The sequence below is a fragment of the Ambystoma mexicanum genome, chromosome 2p (genome assembly GCF_040938575.1).
Source record: "Ambystoma mexicanum isolate Mex_15411 chromosome 2p, UKY_AmexF1_1, whole genome shotgun sequence".
Lineage (NCBI taxonomy): Eukaryota > Metazoa > Chordata > Amphibia > Caudata > Ambystomatidae > Ambystoma > Ambystoma mexicanum.
The window spans coordinates 1,143,100,768-1,143,127,827 of NC_090923.1; the positions used below are offsets into that span (position 1 = coordinate 1,143,100,768).

General features: G+C 49.1%; 1 protein-coding gene across 3 annotated transcripts in view; it reads left to right on the forward strand.

Annotated features, from left to right (window-relative positions):
- Positions 1–14,329: 14,329 nt before the first annotated feature.
- Positions 14,330–27,060, forward strand: part of LOC138567235 (ceramide kinase-like) — a 276,517-nt gene continuing 263,786 nt past the window's right edge. The window contains exon 1 of one of the 3 annotated variants that reach the window (XM_069645230.1): positions 14,330–15,094. In XM_069645230.1, the coding sequence (XP_069501331.1) occupies positions 14,977–15,094 (118 nt within the window). In that variant the 5' untranslated portion in view covers positions 14,330–14,976. The remainder of the gene's footprint in view (positions 15,095–27,060) is intronic. The other 2 variants (XM_069645232.1, XM_069645231.1) reach the window with 2 other exon arrangements.

The following is a 27,060-nucleotide window of genomic DNA, read 5'->3' on the forward strand; positions in this document are numbered from 1 at the left end:
TTTTTGGTTCAGTATACTGTGGAATTATTTCATCAGAACATGGAATCTGTACTTTCTCTGACTGTTTGTTGTGACCAAAATTGTCAGATGGAAGAGTGAACACAGAGGTAGCATCGTTTTCCACATCAGCTAGAACATCTACTTCAGTCTCAGCAGCTGGATCAAGAGCAGAGCCTAAGCCTACTGTAGTGACTGTATCTATGTAGGCCACTCTTGTGGATTGTATTTGGAAATTCTAAACATGCATGTGTGTTAGCTCAGGGTTGTGACAAGCTGCTACACAGGAAATCTTAGGTAAAGGAGTGCATTGAAAATCTTCAGCTAACTTGAATCCCTGACAAACAGAAGGACACATGTCAGAAACTGTAGCCCGATTAAGCGCTGTGCTAGAAGAAAGACTTCCACTCCCAGTAGATCTTACATATTGAGAAATATCATGGTCTACCAAAGTCTCTGCACTCAGGGACTGAACAGTGTTCACATCATCAACAAGGGATAAGGCCTGAGGTGTATTCAGTAAAGACTGCAAGGTTTTATTCTCCTCTTGTAAAAAAACAAATTATTGTCTTAACTCCTCAAGCTTAGCTTTTAGCATGCCCTGCATTAACGGAACATCACTATCAGAAGGCACAGTGGGAGGCATAGTAACATCAGGGCTGGATCCTGCACTAGCAATCTGGATGTGCACAGATTACAAATTGTCATTCACTGCTTGCAGGTTCTGTGATTTCTTCTTTCTTTTACCAACTTTGTCTGTGTTTCCCGTAAGCAAACTATTAACATCAGACCTCTAGGCATTAGGGACTACAGTATGCTCTTGTACAGAGGAGTATGCTACAGACTCAGGGTAGAAAACAGATGTTATGCAAGGAACCCCTCCCTTCTTTATATTTCTATCATGAAACTGTTCAACCTGAGGAGAAGCATAACTGGAAACATAGATCCGGAAGGGAAGTAGCATGGAAAATAACGGTTTAGCGCTCCCAATTCACTGCAGCACTGTACCATAAGGTTCGGAAGGAAAGTCCAGTAGGGAATAAACCCCAAATCATGCCCCAAGTGGTGGGAACGGGAGCAAAGGGATTGAATCGTGACAGTTGTGTCAGCAAAGAAAGGGGAGTGGCCAAGTTTATAAAAGAAAATCGCTGTTTTTTCAACAGATATACAGCGAATCTCGTAATGCAGCAACAGCATTCAAAATGGAGATCCAAAGCTCCACAACAGTCTCTCCCAGTCTAACAGCACTCTGAGTGCACTCAGTGTTGTGCGTGCGCTGTTGTTGCACTCTCTCTTTTTCTCTTTACATACATCTGCAAGGCACTTCCCAATGTCCTGCCTTCTTTTTTTATAATGCCCTTAATTTCCTCTAGCTGTGTCTTCACCTTATAACTTCCATGCTTCCTCTGATCTGATAACTTCTTTCTTTCTCGATCTTCACCCTTTGTTTCCTTCTTTGACCTCCCATTTCTACTCCGCTCACCCCATGAATGTTCTCAATCATCCACATCCCTTGCCACTCTTATGTCTCTGGCACAACTACCTCTTTTTGTATTTCCAATTCCCCTTGCGTCTTAGCCTCCTCCTGCTTTCTCAACTTCTCCTGCACCTTCAACTCCTCCCTGGGCTGAGCTTGCAAAAAAGGCTAGCGAGCTTACCTCACCGATTATTTCCCCAATGCAGACAGCGCTTCTTAATGGCTGGTCCACCATCTTGCGTTCAGTACTCTCACACCAGCTCCCAGCTCTCACTCTGTGGTAGCAGCAAGTGGCATGGGTCTATTCTGGTAAGCTCTTGGATTGATAAGGTAGGTGCTAAATATCGGCGGTCCAGATTTAAAGAGTTTGGGCTTCCAAGCCAGTGTCCACACTTTGATCTATTAAGAGGCTAGTAGCGGTTGCACACGCCATTTGATGTGCCCCAACCCAGACCCCTAGTTTTGCAGGGGAAACCAGAGGCTCCTTCCCAGACTCCACATCACAAAATGGATGGGGCCCACCCCTCGAGTTGTCCCCACACACATACACCTTTAGGGGCCAAGCAGGGGACATTGTGAAGGGTTTTAATAGCTAATAGAATAGGATTTTGGAATTGTGTTATGGAACAGACTCCTTTCTGCGAGAATACTTATAATCATGATCTTATTTCAGGTTGGAGGAAGACAAGGACTTTGCCACCAGTCATATGAAGGGCATATATGTGATTTCTCTGATCATGATATTTAGTCACAAGAAAGAAGGTTGAAAAAGATTTGAGTTTGATTCCTCAGATCTTCAAATGCTTTAGCCAATAGATGATTGCACATATGACAACAGCTGGACGGAAGCTGGATGCGGTAGAGCTTGTATTGTTTATCAGTTAAAAAAGGCCAATCTCTATCTTTGATTATCTGTGGCTCCAGGGCATTCTCACGCAGCCGGACTTGGCTAGCCCCCTCTCCCGTCCTTTGACTTCCTTTGAAAGAGTTTTTGCAGAGGCTAAGTCCAGGAAGGGCTCTTTTTCTAAACTTTACAGAGTGCTGGTGTCAGCCAATCTAGAGGGCAGGCAGAGGTTTTGGGGTACATGGGAGGTGAGGATGGGGGTGGCTTTGGATGACCGAGTGTGGGAATCCGTAGTTATGGCAACTTTTGAGGGGAAGCTGTACACCGCAGCCATGGAGCATAATTTTAAGGTTTTACACTCCTGGCATCGACCCCCTGTCGCCCTTTCCAGGATGTTCCCTGGTGTGTCCCCCTATGTCCCAGGGCGTGTGCAGGCAGAGGAACGTGGTTCCACATGTGGTGAGAATGCCCAGTTATCCAGGTCTATTGGGCGGAGTTGCTCAATTGGATCAAAGACATCCTGGGAACGTGCCCCTCCCTTCACCCTTTGGAGATTCTGTTGGGTACTCCGAAGCCTGATTCTGAGTCGCTGCTCTCCTCTAAGGTGACAAGGGCTATGTTGAGGGCTGGGAGAATGGCCCTAGCCCAGAAATGGAAAAGCCCCTAAGCCCCAACGAAAGTAGAATGGTTAAACAAAATTTTAGTGATCTTCACTTATGAGAAACTTGCGGCTATAGCTAATGATAACATGTCTTCTTTCCTACAGGAATGGTCGATTGTGTTGTTTAGTGCGGACTGTGAGGCCTTCCAGCTTTAAAATAATTGGGATTGTGTTGGGACTCGAAGATGGGGTTGGTTGAACTGGGGCGAATCTTTGGGACCCCGTCACCAGAGAGGGGTTATGGAAGGGTTACGGAGGAGTTTCCTCATGAATATGGCCTTTGCTCGAACTCTAGTGCACTTTTTGACTGTGTTTCCTGTGTAGCTCCTTGTTTGGGGGGAGGGGGTATTGGGGTAGTGGAGGGAGGTGTCGAGGGAGTTGGGGTATAAATTGGGTTATTTGTTGGGCATGTTCTAGTTTTGTTTCGTCGTCATATGTTTTCTGATGTCTATGTTACTATTTGAAAAGCTTAATAAAGACAAAGTGGAAAAAAAAAATAAGTATGTTCGACGGATCAAATCGAAAATTAATGTTTGACCTGCTCACATTTCTCAAAGAACTAAAAGAATGTCTTGCGGACAGGGGATTGGACTTGGAAATTGATAATGTGTAAACCTATCCTTATAGAACTGATCTCAGGACCTAAATCTATATGGACTTGCTGATGTGACACGAGATGTAACATGACGTGGAGGCGGTTTAATCATGATGGTTTTTTTTAAAGGTTTATATAAACCATGTAAAAAATAAATAAATACAAAATAAGTATGTAAAGAGGGAAGAAAGTGTAGATTAAAAGATGACAGGACAGGTTGGAATAAGGAAATAAGGAAGGAACAGTGGGAGGGGAGAAGAAGGAACAAAAGAAGGACATATGAAATGGAAAAAGAAAGGTAGACAGGAAGGAAGGAAATAAAGATGGAATTGTGGAAGAAAGGAAGGGTGGAGCTATAGGTAGGAAGGAAATAGAGACAGAAGGTATGAAGGAAGGATAGAGAAAGAGAATGAAGAGTGAGTTCCATCGAAAGGAAGAGAAGTAGAAAAGAAATAAGGAACGAGTAAGAGCAGAATAAAGAACACAGATGAAAAGAGAAAGGAAAAGATGCAATCGATAGGGAAGAAGGATAGAATGTAGGCTAGAAAGAAATAAAGACAGATAGTTAAGGGTTAAGATATAATTGCAAAATATCAGAACACTTGTCATGCTTGTCAATTATGTGGGGGGATCTGCAACTATTATGGGTTCCAGCGGTACGTTGTGGGTTGGTGGCTCATTTGTGTCTTTGGAGAGTTGTTGTTCCCCCCTAATTTCGAGTAACATATGTTGCATCACACCCAGGATCTTGTATAGTTTTGACAGTTTTAGCCCTTTTTTACCTTTTCCCGATCCCTCTGCTGATTTCTTTCTCATTGGCGGCGTGGGATTCTCTTTGCGGCCGAGTGGCATGGGCACCCCTTCCTTCGGCAGGCCATATAAATTATCTCTGACCCATGCCCAACCATAGTGTTCTGCTGCCTCTATTGCCGCCAGTAGGTGAGGCGATTTGGGTTTCAGTGGCAGGATTGAAGGTTCCTGTGGTTTCCGTTTAGGAGCCATTTGGTTTCGTGTTTTGGAAAAAAAGACAATAGTTTATCAATATATTTGTACGCTGTGTGACTTTCCGAAGCACAAAATTCTTGTTCCCCGTTTTGGGTAACTGCCTACAACTGTGCTCGTATACTGTCCAGGTTTGGCTTGTCAGCCTGAGAGCTTGTATCTGCTTGTTTCCCCCCACCAATCTGTGAAGCCCTTGAGGGGGTTGTGCTATTCTGTTCTGGTGCCTTTTCCCCAGTTTTAAACAGACAGTTCTCTTAAAACTGCATTGGAAAGTCTGTTTAGCTGAAAATTGCGATTATTCCTAAAACATCATGGCCCATTCGAAAAAATGCCCATCCGTGCTAACACTGCCCCTCTCTCGACTTCAGCGCTGCTTAATTACCCACGATGCGTGTACTCGTTTACAATGTCAGCAGGCTACAAACCAGAGTTTGTCCCTGGCGGGATCCGAACCTGCGTCAGCAGGCTCTGCACAGATGTCAAGAGGAGCGAGTCAATCACTGCGCTATCTATGCCGCCTTAAAAAACAAGGGTTTTATGCACCTCCTGACTTGTGCTCATTGGTTTTTTAATGAGGCGTCAGTTTCAGCGCTGAGCCTGCTTTGTGCGTACGTGTTTGAAAAGCCCCCCCCCTTTTTTTTTAGATTTACTTAAGCCTGGAAGTGTTTTTGTGCTGGGGAGTGGCATGCGGGTGAACCGGATGGATGACAAGTGTGACAAGACAGGCAATACAGTAATGACAGTTGTAGGAATGAGGAGACTGACGACCAGGATGTGAGGTGGAAAAAACTTTGGCCACAAGCTTTATTTTAGTACCAGCCATGGTGCAAAAGAAATACCAGCCATAACATCACATAAGGATAAAAATACTATATTTTGGGGACAGAGGGAACAGGTGAGCGGGGGGCCCTAATCCCAATTAGGGGCCCGCTCGAGGCTGATCCCCGCCGCCACCCTGAGGGGATGCTGACCGGCGTCTCCCAGGTCCCCCCAAAATAAGAGATTGTGAATTAAGTACAGCCTCTGGCTGCTAGGGTCCAGAAAATAGTCCTGGTGAAGATGTCCATACCTTCAATGGACAGGTGAACCCCGTCACTGCAGAACATGGCCTGGTTGTGTACCGAGATCCCATGTTTAATAAATTTGAGGCCTGAGAAAAGGCAGAAATTGGCCACAGCTTTGTTCAGTTTGCGCCTAGAAATCTCCATGGCTTTGTTGCACTCTGCCCCATGCCAATGTTGGCGAGGGATGATTTCTGACATCATCACTTCTGTTCGAAGTTTTAGCATGTGTGCCAGGGATCTGAAGGAGGTGCAGATTTCAGCCAGGAGAAGCTTCCTGCCCAGCTGAGGCAAGTCATTGCCCCCGAGGTGTATGATGAGAAAATCGGGGGGAGGTGAGCAGGCCCCCAGTAGGCCAGCCAATTTGTCGTGTGGGTCTCCCCAGCGCATGCCCGCTTGCCCCACCAGTAGGTGATGGTGTCCTGGAAATGCATGCCGTCCTGGGTTTCCTCCAGCCATCTGCTGGCCCTGGTAATGAAAGAGTGGCCCACGATCCACGCCGTCTGGGATGGGGGGTAGCCTGTGGTTAGAGGAAAATGGGGGGGGAGACGGAGGATACTATTAGATCAAGTCTTTTCTGATGTATCTTTTGTAAGCCCCCGATTTCCAACCCCCAATCCCTTTTATGGCTTTCTCTTGCAGCCCCCCCATCCAGGCTGAAGTGGCTGCTCCTATCCTGAAGGAGTGGGATCCAAACTCAGTAGGATTCCATCCTATAGCTATTATAGTCTTCTTGAGGACAGACCTCACCTGGAATCTACTGAGGGCAGACCCATTTTTGTGTGTGAGTAATTGCCCTCCCCGACTGGGGCGCTTGTTCATGAATGCCCTGGTGATGCAAATGGGGCAATATTCTGTTTCCTCAATGCAGTACAGGTTGATGATCCTCCCTTTTCCTAACTGGTCAGTTTTGGACCTCCACAGTTTCACAGCCATGGAATCCTTCCCCAGGTGGATGTCGCCTATATCCAGCCCTTCCTCTGATCCTGTGTTTTTGGAGGCTATCTCGCTGATCCTGAACGCCCCAAAGTAGTTTAGTGTGAAGGCAGCTCTAAATAGTGAGGTCTCGTAGGCATTGTTGCATACTGCAGGGAGGGTGTCTAGCAGAATTTTTAATTTAGCAAAATTGAGGGGGCGCCTGGTGTCTGTCTTGACCCCTTCCATTTTGGACCAACCCTTGAGTGCATATCTGGTTAGTGCGCCGTGGGTGGGGTCGGCTGCCCCCGCTAATCTAGTGTAATATGAAACTGCTGCCAGATGGGATGAAGCCCATGCCTTCTTTTTGCTTTGTTTGAAAGCCCACTCCATAAAGTCATTGACATGGCACTCCTGTATATCCCTGATGTTGGTGACTTTTGTGATCCTTCCAAAATCAGTCAAGCACTTATTGTACATTTTGGCAGTTTTCTGTGCCAGCGCCTTTTTGGCCAGTTCCCCTAAGACACCTTTAGGCTCACCTGTAGGAGTGTGGTGCCGGGAAAGGCAACCCCTTTTGTCCGGGCCCGGGGGTGAGGGTAGAGCTGGGCGCTGGCATCTCAGGGAAGAGCTGTGACCGGCTGGCTGGCGGGGGCTGCCTTGGGTGTGTCCATGATGGCCCACACCTCTTCTGGAACTGCTGTCCTCCTGGCTTCTGTCTGTGGGTTTAGTGCCTTGAAAGTGGAGAACTGAAAACGGGACAGAGCGTCAGCGGCCTTATTATCTTTGCCTGCAATGTGCCGCCCAATTATTACAATGTTATTTTCCAGGGTGACTTTCGTCATTTCTCTCAACACTTTTAGCACCAGCGTACAGGAGGCAGCACCCTTGTTTAAAATGTGTACAACCGCCATGTTGTCTGACCATGTGACCAGTTCTGTGTTGGCCAACAGGTCCCCCCATAGGTAGAGTGCCAGCCATATGGGGAATATCTCTAGCAATGTGATGTTCCTGGTCCAGCCCCTCTGCTGCCAGCAGGGCAGCCAGTGGCCGGCGCACCACTTGTTACCAAAACATACCCCAAAGCCTCTGCTGCCAGCCGCATCCGTGAACAGGGACCTTTTGTCTGCCCCATTCATGGGTTTGCGCCATATCACTTGGCCATTGAAGTTGTTAAGAAATGCTTCCCACATGGCCAGGTCTTGTGTTATCTCCTTGCCCAATCTGATGTGGTGGTGTGGCTTTGTAACCCCCCTCATTTTTAGTTCCAGGCTCCTGTGAAAAACCCGGCCTTGGGGCATGATTCTGGTGGCAAAGTTCAGCTTCCCAGCAAGGGACTGTATTTCACGCAGCATTGCCTTGTCCCTGCCTGTCATCTGCCTTATTGTCTGAAGAAGGTCCTCTATTTTGTCCCTGGGCAGGCGGCACTCCCCCATCGAAGAGTCAATCTCTATTCCTAGAAATGACAGGGTGGTGGTGGGTCCTACAGTTTTCTCGGGTGCCAGAGGAACCCCTAATTCCTGCATGGTTTCACTGAATGTTTTTAGGGATGAGCTGCATAGGAGAGACCCTGCTGGGCCAGTGAAGAAGAAATCATCCAAATAGTGTACCGTTCTGGCTCTGGGCATGGCCTGTTGGAACGCCCACTGTAAGAAAGAACTGAACTGTTCAAAATAGGCACACGCGATGGCGCAGCCCATGGGAAGGCATTTGTCAAAATAGAATTTATTGTCAAAATGGAAACACAGCCACTGGTAGGTGCTCTTGTGCACGGGCAGCAGCCTGAAAGCTGACTTAATGTCCGCTTTTGCCATGAGAGCGTGTTTACCTGACAGTTTTACTAGGTCGACAGCATCTTGCACGCAGCTGTAAGAGACAGCGGCCTCCGTGGCAGGGATGCCGTCATTGAAAGAGCGACCGGGTGGGTATGATAAATGATGGATCATCCTGAACTCCCCCGGCTCTTTTTTGGGCACAATGCCCAGGGGGGAGCATAAAAACTCAGTGAAGGGGGGGTGTTGGAAGGGGCCCTCAATCCTCCCTAGTTGTAGCTCTTTATCAATGTTTTCGCTTATTATGGTAGCTAGGGATGAGGCAGATTGTAGGTTCTTGGGTATGGTGGGAGATCCCTGGCCCTTGAATGGGATCCGGAAGCCATCTTTGAAACCCTGAGCCAGGGATGCTCTAGCTGCTGGGTCAGGGTAGTTCTCTAACATTATTAGCAGTTTTTCAATTTTTATTGGTGAGGCCCCTATTCTGCAGCTAGTGCATGTTTTTGCCTCAGTGACTTTTGGGCTGGGCCTGGAAGGAGAGGCTTTTGTGCAATTGTTTCTGCTGTGGGCACCACTGCATGTGCTGCATTGGTGCTTGTAACTGCACTCGGTGCCCTTGTTACATGACCCTCTGTTGAAGTACCAGCAGGACCCCGGAGTGCTTCCTTTGGCCCCCCCGTTGCTGCGGTTGCCAGACTGCCCCTGATTATGCCCTGTTTTTTGCCCCCCTGGGGGCGTTCTTCGAAAGGGGGGTTTGTTTTTGTTAGTATTTATACTGTCTTGTTGAGGCCTGCACTGGTTATGTTGCCTGTTTCTATCCCTTCTATTATACTGATGCTCATGGTCCTTGCTGCTTTGGGCGCTCTTAGCTGAGTTTTCTTTTAATACATGAAAAAGATACAATTTAGGGTCTTCCTCCTCCCAGCCCAGGTCAGGGAATCTCTGCATCTCCTTCCTGAACTCTCTATCATAGTTCAGCCAAGACTCCCCCCCAAAGGTATTGTGAATCTCCAAAATTCTGTGGTGGTAGGCAATCAGTGCAGTGCCCTCTTCTGGGAATTTTTCTAGAATTATTGTGGATAGTATTTGAAAAGAGGCCTCCCAGTTCTGAATATTCTTCTCCAGTGTGGGTCTCTTTGCTCTCTCTTTTTCTTGCTCTTTCTTATCCCTTTTTGAAATGCCAAAACCTAATTCTTCATATTCCAATAGGCAGAAAATGTCAATAAATTGCTTTTTCCAGATCTTTCTCTTAATTTTCCGCTCAATGTGCCATGCAATGGTCTTTTTTAGGCTTCTATTTACACTTTTGCCAGCAGTGCGCCTCCCATATTTAGTCATATGAGGGGTTGGAGACGGTACATCATTGCTAGGCCCAACCCATGCTTTAAGGTGGCCCTGGTCATCCTCGCCCCCAGATTCCGACTCTGTGTCTGTGCTGTCACTCTCGCTGCTGGAGCTGCTCGAGTCATCCCTGTGCCTCCTCTTTTTCCCAGCACCCGCACCCTTATGCCATTTTAAAAATTGTTCAAGCATAGGCCCCAAATCATTGCTTTTCACAGTACCTGATTTTGCTTTCCTTTTGGTGCCTGGGTGGGTGTCTGAAGAGGCGAGCATGCTGCGGACGTCAAGGCGCTGCTTCTTCCTAGCTGGTTGCTCCCTTTCTGCTGGCTCCTCATCGCTGTCGACCTCCTCTTCCAGGGCGCCTGCGTCATCCTCTTTGAGGCCGGTGGATGCGAGCTCTGCCATTCTTTCCTGCACCACGTCCATGCCATGGACGGCTTCCGCTGCTTTGGCCCATTCCAGCAGTAATGTTTCTTTCAGGGATAAGGCGTTGGCCATCTCTTGCCTGTTTGGGTCTCTGCGTGCTGGTTCGTAATGGGTTGTCTTTATGTTTCCCAACTTGCTGTGTGGGTCAGGGTCCTCTTCCCCCCACTCTTGTAGTTCCCAGGTAAAGTAAAATGCTGGGGCTCTGTGTCTGCCTCCTTCCAATGTTGGTCTGCCGAAATGTGTGCCTGGGAATTCCGGCTGTCCCCTGTCCATCTGTTAAAGCCGGTGCTCTGTGTAGTCCTGCTTCCCAGGCTGAAGACACAGAAAAGCACGGCCGCCGCAAATTCTGCTCTGCTCCTTAGCTGCACATTGCTTGTGACCTTTGACTCAGTCAGGTTTGGAATGCTGTGGCCTGTCAGTGTCAGCCCACAGCCGCCCGCTGTATCCCCCAGAAGGTATTTTTAATTTATCTTCGCCGTCGTGACACAATGTCAGATTAGGACAGGTCTCATACAGCAATTGTCCAGCTGTACCTTGTCCTATGTATGAGCAGCGTTGATTCCTCGCAAAACACTGGCAGTAGCCCCCCCAGTTGAAACAATCACCTGGCTGTAGCTGGGCTCTTTCCTTGAAGCAATTCGCATGAGTGCAACAGTGTAGCGCAGCGTTGGTTTCTTTACAAAATTCCACTTAGATGGGAGGTGCAGGAGGGGCTGGGGAGCTTTCAGCCTTCTCTCCTAGGAAAGCACAGCAGCAGTGTGCCTCTCTGTCTTGTTGAAGCCTGCGGGGCTGGGGAGGCCCACTCACCGACGGGTCTTCACTGCTGGAAATATGTCAATGTCCGCTTTTTCTGCGCAGCCAGGAAAAAATTGTCAGCTGGACCCAGTTACCTGGCCTCGCCTTGGGCAGCCCAGCTGCATTAACCATAAGTAAAACCATGGCCTCATCAGGAGAAGTGAGAAAGATGACTTCCTACAGGACAGAACAGAACAGCTTGGCCTGTTTTGCAGGATATTTCACATCGTTTTACAAATCTGACATGTTTGTGTTCTTCAGGTTGCCACTGTTGGCACTCCTGTGTTTTATAATCAAATGTATTATGGCAGTGCTCCTTCAAGGTGCGTTTCTTGAACCTAATGAACCCAGGAGTGCCTCAATATGTCAGCATGCAATGGTTGAGACTTACTTCTGGGAATGGGATCTCAGAGGCGTGAGCCTGGCCTCCATGAGCGTAACTGTTCTGTAAAGGGCGAGATGGGATGTAAGCACCCAGTGAGTTTAAAGAAATTGAGTTTGGCTAGACTTCCTGCCCTGTCTTCTCTGATCAAAAGAAAAGGTACAAAATAATAGTTTCAAATGGCGCTATTTCTCGCATGCTGCTTCTTTTACAATCTATATATCAATTAATCTTTAAACCACTTCCATGGCACTGGCGATGAGTTACTTCAAAATGCGGATACTAGTTTTGACCAGTGTTGCTGAGTAAATATTCTTTAAAATGCACAATTTGCATCCCACTTTATTTAAAAAAACTCCCCCCTTGGGTACTATTTAAACGACGTTTTCTTTTAGCTGAACCACACCCGGCACAGCTCCTGCAGCTCCCCTCTGAAAGCAGTTGGGTGGCTGCATCGTGTGGGCATAAATAAATAAATATATAGGTATCAGACAAACATCGCATACATGTATATTTATTTATGCAATGTTTGGCGGAAGCAGTTATCCGACAAACACTGCACAAATAAATAAATCGTGTCGTGGCTGAGGGCTGTAACTTCCTATTGTGACCCCTTGCACGGGGTCACCAGTGGAAGTTATAGCTTGCTCGTGGGGGGCTTTGTTTTTTTTTATCCCTCCCAGAGCTGACTCTGGCCGGATCCCGAGATCCAGCTACACATCTGGTGCCATATCTCGGATCCGGCGAGAGACGGCCCAATCGCCAGCACTGTTCGCTTGCACCCCATTGCCCCATATCTTCTACAACATTCCGATGCCAGGCATTGCTAAGTACAAATCAACTGGGTACAACACAGTAGTCACCCATGGCTTAGGGGAGGGACTACGTGCCACTATATGCCATTTCATTCAGGATACACTCGCTGTTACGCTTACCTGGTATCCACAGAGACGCCACCCAGCCGGGTTACTCGCTGGTATGCTTATCAGCTTTGCCCTGATGTGGTCTGCGGGGAAGTTTCTGCCATGTGGTAGAATTAGGCGTGCTCTCCGTCCTGCCTTCTTTTCAGGGACGCGTTGTCTTTCATGGGCGAGTGCGGTCCAGTTACTTCACTGACGCCGGCCCGTTGATATTGTTCAGGTAGGTCTTATTGCTGTTCTTTAGTTTTGTTGCTATCCTGCATGCCTTTCTTTGTTTAAAATGTCTCTTTTTTCTCCCTTAGGTATGCAGAGCTTTAGCGCGGCGAACTGGCTTGGTTGAGCCCCGCTAGTAAACGATGGCGCATTAAGAGCGCTATAATGCAGTAAGTAAGCACTATGCACAGCGCTGTGAAGTCTTGCCTTTGCTAACCTGTGTTTTCCTTCCTTGTAGGTCGCAGTGTTCTTCAGCGCGAGTGGAATGTCCGGAGTGGTGCCAGCCGAGAGGCGATTAGACAGGTAAGCCTTTTGAGCAGTTCGTAATTTGTAAATGTCTCTACTGCTTTCTTTAATGTTGCCTCTATCTTCCTCTTTCAGGTCGTTCTGTCCGGGAGGCATGCAGATTCGAGGAAGCTGTTCTCAGTAGCTGCTAGTGGCTAAAGATGAAGACTGCAGGTAAGATGCTGCTGCTAATGATGCTCCTTTTGTCTCCTTGCAAGTTCTGCTTCTCCGAGGTTCGAGGGAATAGCTGGACACGGTGAGCGTCACGTTGCAAGCTGCACAGTAACGCGAAGCGTATTGTCTTGCTCGGGTGTGGTTTAAATAGCCCCAACAAAATAGTCCAGGTAAAGTAGTCCCTAGGCTACCACACCCAAAACACTAGACCGCATAGCTTGGTTCTTAAAAACGAAGCTATGTGGATGCCTCCATGTTGGCTGACAATACAAAAGTAGTTCCCAAGCACATTGTTTTTCATGGTGTATGAGCCTGGCGCCATAGGCGCCAGGACTGGCCCCATGAGGGCTTTTGAAGAGGATGCCAAGCTCTAGAGGCCTGAGTCCTGACTCCACCTGGCCAATGGGTTTGCCAGATGGGGTTTTGGGCGAGGATCATGACACTCGCCCAGTCCATTTTTTTCTGTACTTTCTGGGGCTTACGTTTCCGTTATAAAGCCCGAGAATCCAAAGATGAAACCAGGACTGGGTGAACATGTAGAGTATGCCTGTGGGGACGTCACGTAATCGCGGGAGTGCGATCTCGCGAGATCTCGATGCAACGGGATCTCGCGAGCCCGCGCTCCACGAGAAAATGCTGGAGAGCGTTGCCGCCACATTCTGGCAGAGCGCCAGACCAAGAGGTCGGCTTACAGCGCTGCTCCTATTAAGGAGCCACTATAAATGAGGCCCAAAGAAGACTCTGCAGTCCAGCTTCCAGGGCATAAGTCAGAGGCCACAGGAGGCCACATGGGGGCTCTGGAAGCTCACAGCGTGCCATCCATGGGCACACCTTGCCTCCAGTGAAGTAACTGGAAGGCCCAGACTGGAACTGTGAGTAACTCCCCTGCCCTACTCAAGGACAAGTTATGCCCACCAGATTGTCTTATTAATAAAGACAGTTAAGACCCATCTTAGCGTCCTGTCGTCCTTAGAGGCCACCATACATGCCAACTCTCCCGATTTAGGCGGGAGACTCACGATTTTTCCATTAAAAACAGTACCGTTTGTTACTGTCTCCAGCCTAAACTAACAATATCCCCAATGCATTCCAATTGGGAAAATGCATTCTCCCGATTTCGGTGCTGAAATCTCCCGCTCAGGGGCTTCAGAATGTTGGCATGTCTGGGCCACTACAATGCCGCATGTCAAATTTGATTCTCAACACAAGCTAGCATGATCCGTGTCATTAGAGAGATGTTCATCCTGTACTGTTTTTTTTTCTCTCTGCATCCTGGGACATGGGAGTCTGGTTTTAACTGAAAAAGGAAAACCAGAAGTACCAGAATTCAACAAAAAACAGAATTGGACGAGCAGCTCCCGAGTGACACAGGCATGTTGGCATATGCAAGCAACAGAAAGATCGTGGCAGTAACAAACATGTCAACTTTCCATCTGAGTATGGCCAGCTAGAGGATGCGTCAGAGTCTCATCTGACAGAGCGGTAGGGCTGGAGCAGCAGAGTCCGCCGTGCGTGAGCACTCGACTCTGGCTGCTGCGGCGTGGTGGCCTGTGAAGGTGAGAGCCGACGTCTGCCATGAACAGCTGGCAAGACAGGTATGCATGCCCCGCCCCTGGGAGGTGATAGGAAGGTGGAGGGAGCAGGGCATAGCCAGCCCAGTGCACCTGCACCGGGTGACCCAGAAAACTGCGCCACCAAGCTACCCGGAACCATACCGAGAAGTTCGGGCCGGGGACCCGATCTGGAAGCAGTGCTGCACCCAGACATCCAGTGCCGGGCCGTTCGCCGGATTCGGAAGCGGGGCCGAGCGGAGCCATTCGAGCAGAGCACCGCCGAGGCTCCCGGGACAGCTGTCACAATAAAGGCCCGCAGGGCGGCCTGGGACCAGGGAGGCCCGGAGAGACTCCGGCGAGCAGTCCAAACTCGGGGCTAGTATGGAAACGCGGCTCCCCTGGAAGTTCTAGAAGCGGGGGCCAGTCAAAAACCTGGGGGCGGTTCTCCACCATAGCCCCAGTGAGCGACCAGGCAACTATCCGGAAGGACTAGGCAGGCAAGCCCGAGCCAGAGAACACCTGCGGCTGGGCTCCCCGTCATCCCCCCCAGCCCGGGCTCTGAGATGGAGCCCGACACCTTCCACTCCCTGCTCCGCCTGAGGAAGAAGAGCTACCGTGTGACCCTGTATAGAAGGCATCTGAGCTGGATGGAGGAGCTGGGGAGCTCACAGCGGGGGGCCGGTGAGTACAAGTCGTGTGGGCAGAGAGCAGTTGTGCCCAGGTGCGGCGGTGGGTGGAGTGGAAGGTAAAGCGGGCAGAGAGGAGCTGGAAACCAGCGATGCGCTGCTGGGGGTTGAGCAGGAGAGTGGGCAATGTGGGGGATCTGAGCGTCATATGAGAGTGCACAGAGGAGCGCATTGTGTATGTGTAGGGGGAGGAGAGCATATATGCCCAGCCCGCTCCAGTCTAGAGCGGGCACTTCATGAGGTGGGGAGGAGGCTATAAGGGACTAAAGCTCTAAGCCTGGAAGTGTTTTAGTGTGGGGATCCATGCAGGAATGGTGACAGTAATGACAGTGCCATAATGAGGAGGCCAAATAAGAGGTACGTTGGAAAAACTTTGGCCACAAGCTTTATTGTATCATGAGCTATGGTGCAAAGAAAACCAATCAACCAACAAAAAAAATAATGAAAAAACATAACAGATATATTTTGGGGATCAGGTGATCGGGACCCTACTCCCACGTAGGGCCAACTCGAGGTCATACAAAAAGCTTTTGACATTCTGTCAACCCAGCGTGTGAGCTGTGTCCTGTTTATCTTCTTTGCTTTTTAATTGACATTCATACTGCGTTCTTCATACACAAGATGGACCCATTGGTTCGACAATGGCATTCCTGTCTTCCAAAGTTTCTTATGGTATACCGTATTTATTCAGTATTGATATTTAAAACCTTTTTGGGATTGCCCTTCCCGTGCATCATGGAGAGGCATTTAGCCTTTTTCTCTCCCATTTTATGCAATTTTCCCTCATTTTGAGGCATATCTCGGTATCCTCTTGGCTCTATTATCCATTTGGTCTTCGGCCCCTAGAGAGGTGTAATTGATTTTCCCCTGAGTGGTGTATTCCAGAGTTTTGGCTTTCATCAAACTTAATTTGGCAACCTGTCCTTGCTTTTTGGTTATTTACTTGATTTTTTCTTTATAAGGTTTTTTGCCTTTTTGATTTGGATGCCTTTTTCTTCCTTGGTGGAGGAGACCTGGGCTAGGCTGAGTAGTGTGGGCTTGCTTTGCTCCTCTTGCCAGATCCCTACCTAAGTAATCACAGACAACTTATGTGTATGGAAAAGTTGTAGGCCGTAGGCATTTTATTTTCTTACAGAAAATACAACACAACAAAAATAATACATTGCCATATGCTTTTGGGCACCTTGTGTCCAGTCCCGAAGTTGCCCAAGGCTCCTCCTGAGTCCTTGTTATCCCTGGGCCTTCGTTCCTGGGCACATGCCATCTACGACATGTCTTGGACCGTGTACCGAAAGAGTACTCGGCTTTCCCACTTCTGCCTGCTCCTTCTTTTTTGGACCGTGTACCGAAAGAGTACTCGGCGTACCGACTCCTGCCTGCACCCCTCTTCTTCCGTTATTCTTGTAGGGTAGGGTGGGTTGGGTGGCAAACGTTTTTCCTTCCCCTTATCCAGGCACTAAGAGGCTACCCGAGAGAGGTGAGCTCTTACCTGGTTTGTGCCGCCTCTCCTTTTCCTGGCTTACTTATACCCCCCCGGCCTTTTGTTCCTTCCTGGGGGCGGCCGGGTTACCCCCCTGAGCCCTTGCTGTTATATTTCGCACCTTCCCAGGTGCTGCTTCCTGCCCTTTCCTGGGCTTTTGTTTCTTGTGGCACCGTTCGGACGCCCCTCCCTACGCTTTTGCGCCGTTTTCCCCCACCCCGCGCCTTACCTCCCAGACCCTCTATCGTCCCGCATTTCACGCGGCCCGGGGCCTGGGCCATTCGGCTTTCATCAAACTTATCCAAGTTTGGCAACCTGCTCTTGTGGTATCCGATATTTATTTCGTTTTATAGTGTTCCATGTTAACTTCTACTTTTTAACATTCCTGTGAACCTATATCTTTTAATTGGTGCCTGTTTCATCTAGAGGATTTTCTGTTTTTACCTTTAGTACCTGTCCTTTTTGATCACCATTTATCAGTCAATAGCTTACTATTTAGCAGGAGGGAGGTTTTTTAATTAATGTCTCGCAGCTCCAGTCGGTGCAGGAGCGGGGGGGGGAACAGATGACTGGAGACTGCCTTGCCCTCCCAGATATAAGCCAAAAAATGCCTGAGGGCAAGGCAGCCACCCCTTTGATACATCAAAGGCCTCATGTCTCCACGTCCGTCTGGATGGGAGGGGGGCCTTTGATGTGAGGGGCAGGGACTACCTGTTGTCACCTGCCCCTGTCACCTTCTTGCCGTTTGGGCGCCCAGAAGCCTAGGTGCCTATTTTTGCTGGGGCCTGGTGGCCCACCCTAACACCCGCATGCTGAGTGGGGAAGCACCTGAAAGGTGCTGCCCATGTCCGGACCCACAACAAACCCCACCTCCCATCTTATGCCCCTGGGCTTTCCACCTCCGAAGGGCCCATGTCTATAATAGGAAAACAGCCTGACAATGTACCTCACAATGCAAAGCATTATAGGTCTAACTAAAATGTCAAACATGTCATGGTGATTCAGGGCTTTAAGTGGGGTGTGGTTACCTGTGGCTCAGCCCTGCACGTGTCCAAATATTGTCTTCGATTCAGGGCCCTTGAACTCACTTCCCGCGTTCCCCCACCCGCATAATCAGTGGAGCCAAGAGGCAGTGACTCTTCCCCAATTATATGATTACCCAATGATGACTGAAACGTTAGTGTAAGTGTTGGCAATTAAAGGCTGTGTTTTTTATTGCACATAACATCATTGTAACCAAAATGCATTTTGTAAAGAATAACACAATCGCACAATAATAAACAAATCTACAGTTTTGGGCATGAGGTCCTGGGTTGTGTCCCTGGCCTGTGCCATTCCCACAACGTCATGGGCCACGTCCATTGCCCTGCTTTCCCTTCTCCCTTTTTGTTTTCCGGGTGGGTGGGATCTGGGAAAAGAAAGTCTTCTGCGTGAGCATAATCACTTTCTTGCTCCATCCGGAGTACCAATGAACTGAATTCCTCCCTCACTGTTGCCTTCATTTTGTCCCCCTTGTTTTGCCTAAGGCCCTACAAGTGTTGTATTTTTATTTATTGTGTCGACGGTCATTCGCACCTTGGTGGGCCCCCTTTGTTATGCCGCTTGCTTTCTTCCTGCCTATTGCCATATGCTAATCCGGAAGTGGTGGCGGGAAGCGCATTGTTCCACTATCTCCTTGCCCCTCTGATTATTCTCCTGTGCTTTCTAGCTGCGGGGGGGGGGGGGGGGGAGGGCCTCCTCAGCACTGGCCAGAGGCGCAACCAGGGGAGTTGCTAGGTCTGGAAAAGACCCAGGGCTAAGCTGATGTCGGAACTGTTGGGACTGGGGGCTAGCTAGTCTTTTGGCTGTAGCTCCTGAGATTCTATCCGGGGCTACAACCAAAAGATCAGGGCCTATAGCCCCCCAACCACCCCCCCCCCCCAGCAACGCCCCTGGGCGCAACAAAACCTACATGGGGGGTGGGGTGGTAACTGACAATGGGAGGGGCCACTTTCTAAACTGGGTGTGGCAGACTTGGAGGCACTGCCCCCTCTGTTCGCCCTTAAGGGTTGTCTGGCATGGGGCCCATGTATCAAATGGTAGCAGTCCTGCATTACACATAGGCGCACACGCAATTACACATTCATTCACTTAAACATCCCATTCACCATACACTCCCTCATTTACATGCACGCCCACCCCATACATCATACAATCATTCACACACACTCACTCGTTCACAAATACATTACATACACACTCCTTGTACCCATGCATACATTATGAGATAAAACACAACACCCCTTTCACACTGCTACTTTCAGAAAAGGCTTCCTCACATCTCTTCCTAACAAAAAGCAAGTGTGCACATCACCCCCTCCCCTCACATGTGAATGAATATATAACGTTGTTATAGTTTCGCTCGCATTCCTGGGAGGGTCCTAATGTGTGCATTTGATTTTTGTTAGCCAGAGAGGTGAGGGAAGCCTTTCTTGAAACTAGCAGCTTTAAACTGTTGCTGTTTGTGCAAAGACATTATCTGCACAAACACAGTAACACTTTAAAGCCTCTGGTTTCAGAAAAAACTTCTTTCCCCACCGGGGCATGGAAACAATAATTTACACCCGGACCATAAACGTATCCGCGTACAAATCGCGAATGCGCCAAACCACGCGCCAAAAATAAATATTTGTTAAAGTAAAGGTTAAAAATAGCACAAAGGACTGGGCCCTGCTGCTGGAGGAAGCCTTCCTCTTGCTGCATTCCTGTTGCTGCCGTGTCACGAAGACCGAGCCTTCTATTTAACTAGCAAAATAGTCACACAGTGTAGTCCACTTTCAAGTTCACCTCTCAGGAAAGTACAACAGTGTACAGCTTCGTTGAGGACTCGGAGGTCCCGAGGGCGATGGGGCTCCACTGGCCCTTAATCATTGTTCTACATCGCAGCCAGCCCAAAGATCATGAAAGTAAACAGGAGACAGCATTGGAGAAGTGCCTCGCGTCTGCAGTTTCAGAGTAGCTCACATTTTCCAATTGGAATTCATGTCTTTTCTCACTGAGAAGTTACCTGGGGACCTAATTGGAGGAACTTGAGGCTAGTGGTGTATTTTCATACCACTTTGGACAAGCAACATTGATCACAAGTCCTCCAAACTGTTGCAAAATATCGCGCCTGCCCTCTTGACATTGGCCGACTGCCCTATGAGCCATTCCGAGCCAGACTGTTGGTAGCATAGCCACCGATTGTTAGATCACATAATTGGTGATACTTACTTGAACAATACTGCAAAGCTATGTTACTCTTTTCCTGGCTTCTTGGCGTAATACTACGAAGAAGGGATATGACATATGCCACCTCTATCTAAATCTGCCCGCCTCTACTCTCCGCCCTTTGCAACTCATCCAGAACAGGACTGCGAGACTTGTTCTTGGCCTCAAGCCCAGGGACCGTATCTCTCCAGGACTGAAATCAATACACTGGCTCCCAGTGACTGCGAGGATCAAGTTCAGAACCCTCTGCATTGTCCACAAGGGTCCACAAGGCCGTCTGGGGCCTTGGGCCACAATACCTTCAACTCTCTCTTCCTAAATATCTTCCTTCTCGAGCTCTTTGCTCATCCGCCTCCAACTCCCTCAGGGTCTGCCGCTTCTCCAAACAACGAGTTGGGGTCAGATCTCTCTCCGCTGCAGGGGCCTCCCTCTGGAATAGCCTTCCTGCCTCCCTGAAACTTGAGGAGAACCACCTCCGGTTCCGGAAGAACCTCAAAACCTTCCTCTTTGCCTCCGTTTTCTCTCCTCCTCTCCCCTGCTAATACTACTGAAACTGCACTGAATCTGCAACTGGGCCACTCACTGTTCTCGGTCCTTGGCCCAGCCACTCTCCCCTGGACTGCCTCCCCGGCAACCCCTGCACTGCGGGACTGTTGTCTGTATCCCTACAGCCCCCCTTCCCAGCACTTGTCTGCACTTACCTGCACTTGCCACCAGCTGGCCCTTGTTATTTATCCTGTATGCTGTATGCTAATAACCCTGTACTGCAATTTCCCCTCTCTCTTTCCCCCATGCACTTTAGCGCGATCTGAATGACACCTGGCCTAGTTGGATCGTTGTCTGTCTCCCCTTGTTCCCCCCCCTGCCTCGTCGCGCCTTGAAACACTGGTGTATAGGCGCGTTACAAATGCCATATCCTATCACCTGCAGTTCTTTCCCTCTCCACTTTCAGACAGGCCACTCACTGCCTCCACTTGTCCTTTAACACCAAGGGCCTGCACACAAATTCCGCTGTTACTGGGCAAATCTCCATTATTTGTATATCCGTGTGTTACTGAATCCCAGATGAGCCACCATCAGTCTGGGTGTGCAGCACTTTCCTTCCCTTGTCTAATATTCTTATGTATGTTTTAGCATTAGGATTTTGGGATTACAGGATCATCCGGCACTCTGATCCTCACTGGCATGTCTAAAATGGTCGACCATTCTCGGGAGACAGAAGGCAACCTATGTGCAAAACCTACAGGTAAGCGACGTGACCCTTGGCTAGACTCCTTGGAGGAAAAAGCACAAAACATTACATAAACTCTAGTTCACAACATTTCTTCGGTCCACAAGAGCAGTTGCTGCTTAATAATCCCAGGACCCATCTGATGGAAATGAAGTCTGCGAGGGCCATGAAGGCTTGGGATTTTTCACAGCAACTGGAAAACAGACAAGAATTTAGTGTAAATAGTAGCAGCCCCCTTAGAATGATTTATTCACCTATATGCTGTAATCAGATCCAAGACGCCCTCTCAAGTGCCAGTCCCTGCAAAGCCACAGACCTGATGATCATGGATACCACTAGAATCCTGATGGTTCTGTGGGGCCGCCATTGCCGAACCCGGTGCACAATGCAGGGTGGACCTGGTTATGGATTTCCTGAAGGGAGCCGATCTAGGTTTGTATGCTTTTTCCAGAAACTCGATGTACGGTTTTAAACTGGTTGCTCTATGAAATCACGTTTGGTATACTACGTCAAAACGTGCCTTTTTGTTTTTCATTTGTATAAAATAATAAAATATAGGAGGTGCCTACCCTACAGAGATGGAGGCATGTAGTGTGGAAGTCACAGGGCAGGGGACTCAGCTGGGACCTTGTAAATCGCAGAACTTAAAAATGGACTCCTACTCTATCTCGGGAGGATAGCTCAGGGGCAATGCGCTCGCCTTGGAAGCAAGACGACGCCGAGCAACACAGGTTCGATCCCCGGGTCCGCGCTTAGAAACCTATGGGTATTAAGCGCATTATAAATAACCTGTCATATCATATATCATACTCTTGCTTCAGGCTTACAGATGTACACAGATCGATCGACATCTGACTGTGGCCACGTAAGTGCAGCACTCTGGATGAATTGGCCCCACCACTGGCATTTTCCTTTCTTACATGGTCCCCTTAAACATAGATGTATAGAGATGTATATGCCTTGGCAATTTAAGGATCTATTCCTGATGGGAGGATTGGGGAAGCTTGAGCGCATCCAATCCAACCAGACTCCAAACTACATTGGTTTGCTGAGTACAGAAACGTGGTAGTACCACATCTGACTAATAGAATACGCTGCTAAAGACAGCTTCTCAACTCTACACCACTATATATTTTTTCACTTCCTTTCACTCAAACACACCTACCCACCCACTTCAATGAATTTCTTTACCAACCACCATCTCGCGTTTTCTCCAATTCCCATTGAACCCAACCCCTCCTATTCCCACCACAGCCCAAGGCCTGGAAAACCAGGCGTGGGCACATTACATAATACCCATTTGACCAAGTCTAAGTGCAGAGAAACCACTGCAGTGGTAATGGGCACAGCATTCATTCACTTTAAATAACAGACGGACATACAAAGACATTTGAGGTGCAGGAGATGGAATTTTTATTCTAAAGGGATCTGTGAGGCATCGGAAATGAGTCAGACGTTCTCAAAAAAGACATTTGTTAAAAAGAAAAATGGGTTGGGAAACTGCCTAACTGGCCCTATTCTAAAGAGGAATTTCCCTACCCAGAAATCAAAATTAAGGATTGGTCTGTGTCAGTAAGTCAGTAACTGAAAAGGTGTCCTTGTTTCCAAAATGTCCTATTCTGACCCTCACACTAAAACAACACAACAAAGGGGTGCAAGGAAATGTCTTCATCTTGATGTTAGCAAAAGTGTTCAAAACCAAAACCTAATAATGACTCGAACAAAAAAAAATTCCAAGGGAGAGACCCTTGGACCTAGAGGGTGGTCCCCTTCCCTTGGATTCTTAAATGGGATGGCAAACGTTTCCCTTTGATTAATAGTTCCTTTGTGTCTTCACTGAACTCAAAGTTCTTGTTTAAACAATAAGTTCTGTATCAGTTTTCTGAAGGATTTCTTTTGACTTTGAAGATTGCCTGGTGTACTTCCCTGCCAGGAATCTTCATTCAATCTCAACCAACCGTGTATTCTGCTGCCAGGATTTCTTCTATAGTTCTTTTACCCCTTTCCCGGTGTTCCCACGGACCAGGGTTCCTTGGATTCAGGTACTGGCAGGCCCAAGGCCTCTAAGGCTACCGGCTCCCAAGACAAGGGGACCGGGGGCTTTTCCAGGTGGTCTGGGGACAGACCTGAGGTCTTCCGGACTAACTGCTCCCAAGACGAGGGGCTCAGGGGCCCTACCAGGCTGTCCTCGGAAAGGACGATCAGGTTTGTCCTCTTCTTCTACCCCAGGGATCATCGAGTGCCACCTCCAAGAGTCTGTCCTCGGCTAGACCCAACAAGGCTACAGGGTCAGGTGCCGAGGGAACCCAGCCTACCGGAGCTCATCCCTAAGTCGTGAACCGGGGCGTTTTGACAGAGGGATCTCTGAGGTTGACGCTTCTGCTTCAGGAGTAAGACCCAAGCTGTATCCTCTCGTGTCTGAGGCCTCTCTTAGCTCAGGGCCTTCACACCCCCCCCCACGGCGTTGCGCAACGCTTCAAAATGGCAAAGCGGCATGTGGTTGAGCCTGCCAGGTAGGTGGCTATCTTGGATCCAGCTCAAGGCCTGCCAGTTCTTTCGTCCATCGAATGAGCTTTGCAGGATGATCCCAGCCCCTTTCCTCTGGAAGCGGCAGCAGATCTTACGGTGCAGGTTTTTGGTCCCCTCAGGGCTGCAACTACCCATAACAGCCGTATGGCTACACGCATCAGGCACCTCAGCGCTTTTACCAGGAGCGGAGGCCCAGTGCCTCAGAGGGCCGGGTCCGTAGAGATCAGACTGCTTGTGAGGACCACTTCTTCGAGCACTTCCTCCTCCTCATACATTCCCATTAAATGAAGGGGCTCCTGAAGGACATTGTGAAGGTCATCCCGCAGGTGGTGCCGCCTCACCCCCTCCTCTGGGTTCACCTCTCGCTCCTCCTGTGGTCCCATTGCTGGCTCCTCCTCTGGTGCAGGCCCCACTGGTTCTTCTGACCGCCCGCCTCCTCCTGTACCACCAACACTTTTCCCTCAACAGCCGTTGGACCGTTCTGCGGCTCTGGACCTGTGAGGGGAATCTGCTGGCACCTGTGTCCCAGGGCCCAGTTCCCCTCAGTCTGTAAAAAAAAGGGGAGGGGCGATGATGATGTCCAGGACGATGAACCTTCGGCATCTGTCAAAGCCTTTCATGACCGCCTTCACCACTTGGCAGAGTTCTTGGGGTCCCTCTTACTGACAAAGCCCCCCAGGAGTCAGGAGTGCTAGCAGAGGTCTTGGGCAAACACACCACAATCCGGTCAGGCATTCCCCTACAGAAGGCTATTCTGCGGGTGGCGTGGAAGGTCTGGGAGAAGCCCATGGCCAACGCCCAGATGAACAAGAAGTTGGACAGCAGGTTTAGGATGACGGGCAGGAAGCCAATCCTCCTGGCCTCCCACCCGCAACCTCATTCCTCTGTGGTGGCTGAGGCCTCGTATTCTAAACCATCGTCTATGTCGTCTTCCTCCATGGGAGCCGCCTCTCCAAGGAGGACATGGCCATTGAGTCCTTGGGAAAGCGCTGTTACTTCATATCAAGGCTGCATCTGCGGCGGGCCAATCTGGATGCCTTCTTGGCTGCAGCTAACCAGAAGCTGTGGCGGAAGCTCTGGGAATTTCTGCCCAACCTCCCTTCGGTCAAACAAGCCTCCTTCAAAGCCGGTCTGGCGGATGCCCGGGCCATTGCGCAGGACCTCATGGAATCTTCTGTCGCCCACATCGATAGAGCCAGCAGAGGGCTGTGCCCTGGGGTCGAGATGAGGACGGTGGCATGGATGCACGCCACAAAGTTTTCATCTGATGTGCAGGAGCGAATCCTGGATCTCCCTTTGAAGTCGTGGACCTTTTTCATTCTTCTTCTGACGAGTTAACGAAGAAAAAAACTTCACTCAAACCACCAAGTCCTTGGCCATCCTGACAAAACCGGGTCAGAAATCCTTCCCTCAATCCCAGGGTAGGACCGAGTTCAAACCCTGCGTTTCTCCAGCGACAACAGAAGGAAGCAGCAGAGGATGTTGCACGGGTTTTCCCACTTCCCCCTACTCTGCCCCAACCTCTGCCACCAAGAAGCAGTGACATCAAGATCGGGGAACACAGTTCGCCTGTGGGGGGCCGTTTGGCTCTGTTTCAGGACACCTGGAAGCGTCTTTTCAACATCCCGTGGATCAATATTCGTAGTCTCCATGGGCTTCAGTCTTCCTCTTCCTTTGCCTCTACCATCCTCTCCTTCTCTTTGTCAGATCGGGCTCCCAGCTCTTTGACGGGAGGTCCTTTTGCTCTTGGAGATGCAGGCAATAAAACCGGTTCCACTTGCAGACAGGGGCTTCGGTTACTATTCCAGGATTTTTTCAGTACCTAACAGCAACCAGGCTGGCTTGAGGGTAGTTCTGGACCTGTCATTTCTAAATCTCTCTTTACTACAGGAATGCTTCAAGATGATTAATCCCACACACATAGCCAAGTCTCTGTGTGCAGGGGACTGGATTTGTTCCCCGGGCCCTCAAGGATGCTCTCAGAATCCGTTCCTTCCTCCTCACCTGAAGAGCTGGCTGGGGTTGCGGAGGAGCGTTCGACCGGTGTGGTTTTCCTCAGCGTAGATGTCTACAATGTCTCCGGCCCTCCACTTGTCCAGGCCACATCCCGGCTTGCTCCCCCCTTCCCTTAGGGCCCTCAACCGTGTTAACTCTGCTTGCATTGCTTCTAAAGCCTCCTCTAACTCTTTTTGTGATTTGTTATCCCAGTGCGGTAGTGTTGGGCATCGTTTGATATGGGGTGGTGTAGTTGCGGGTGAGGGTGCATTTGTTGGGTTCGTGTATTCTATGGGAAAGTGGTGAGCGGGTGCTGCGTTTCTTTTGGAGCTTATGCTTTTACTGCGCTTCAGCGTTCCCAATGTCTCACTGGGGCTTGCACTCATCAGCGCCCTCTATGTCCTCTGCCATTTTCCATGAAATCTAAAATCTCTTTCCTTTTCTGAAGTTGTTTACCTTTTATATTTGGCAGCTAAAAACATGGACATGTGTTCTAATATCCCCCTGTCAAGTGTTCCCTGCCCTGGCCATTGTTGTGACATTCCTCCTGTGTCTCCGCCCCCAGTGCTTGTGGTACTTCACTATCTTATCCTTATACAACAGCAATGCACTGTACATATACTCCAATGGAGTCATTACCCCCACATTGATGAGTTATGCTCAAGAAACTCTTAAATTATATACCACGCACAATCTGTCATTAATATCACTGCCAGTCCTCCGTTACCTGCTCCCCAGTGGCCCCCTGCCCACACTCCCACCCCCGAACACACACACTCCTCACACCCACAGTACTTCCACAGGCTCTCCCTCGGCCTCCAGAATGTAATACACTAAAACAACAAACCAAAACAATAAACTAAAATAACAACCACTACTTCATCTCATTCCCCCACCCGGGATATATTGGGTGCAGCAATCCAAGCTCTCTAATTATACAGAGCCCCTACTTTTTGTATCGTCTTACCACAATTAAAAATATGGCGCCACCTTCTCTCCTAGCTTAAAACGGATCCCACACATTCTGTTTCTCTTCTCGTATACTTATAACAATAATAATGTTACAATACAAAAACTGTCACGTGGTTTCTTACAGTCTTTCACTCAATCACATGCCAGCTCCCCATTCACTCTCGCTCCCCCTTCTTTAACAAACACACACACACAGTTATCCCTGTTCTTTCACTTCCCTCTTAACGTCAACCCCTCATTGTTGTCCCTCGCAAGAGGTGTACTTACTTACATTTGCGTGTTCACCCGAGCTCCTCCGTCACAGCCTCCCAATAACTGCCTGCACCTTCCCAGGAGCTGAGCCCCGCTCCAAAGAGCAGACAGGAATTTTGTGAAAACGGCTTGTGTTCACCACTACGAGTTGCGTGCTTGGGACCATCACTGCAGGTGGGCGTGGCCCTCCCAGGGATGCAGCCTGGAAGTCTCAGTTTTGACTGAAAAACTGGGACCACGTTGGGGCCACCAA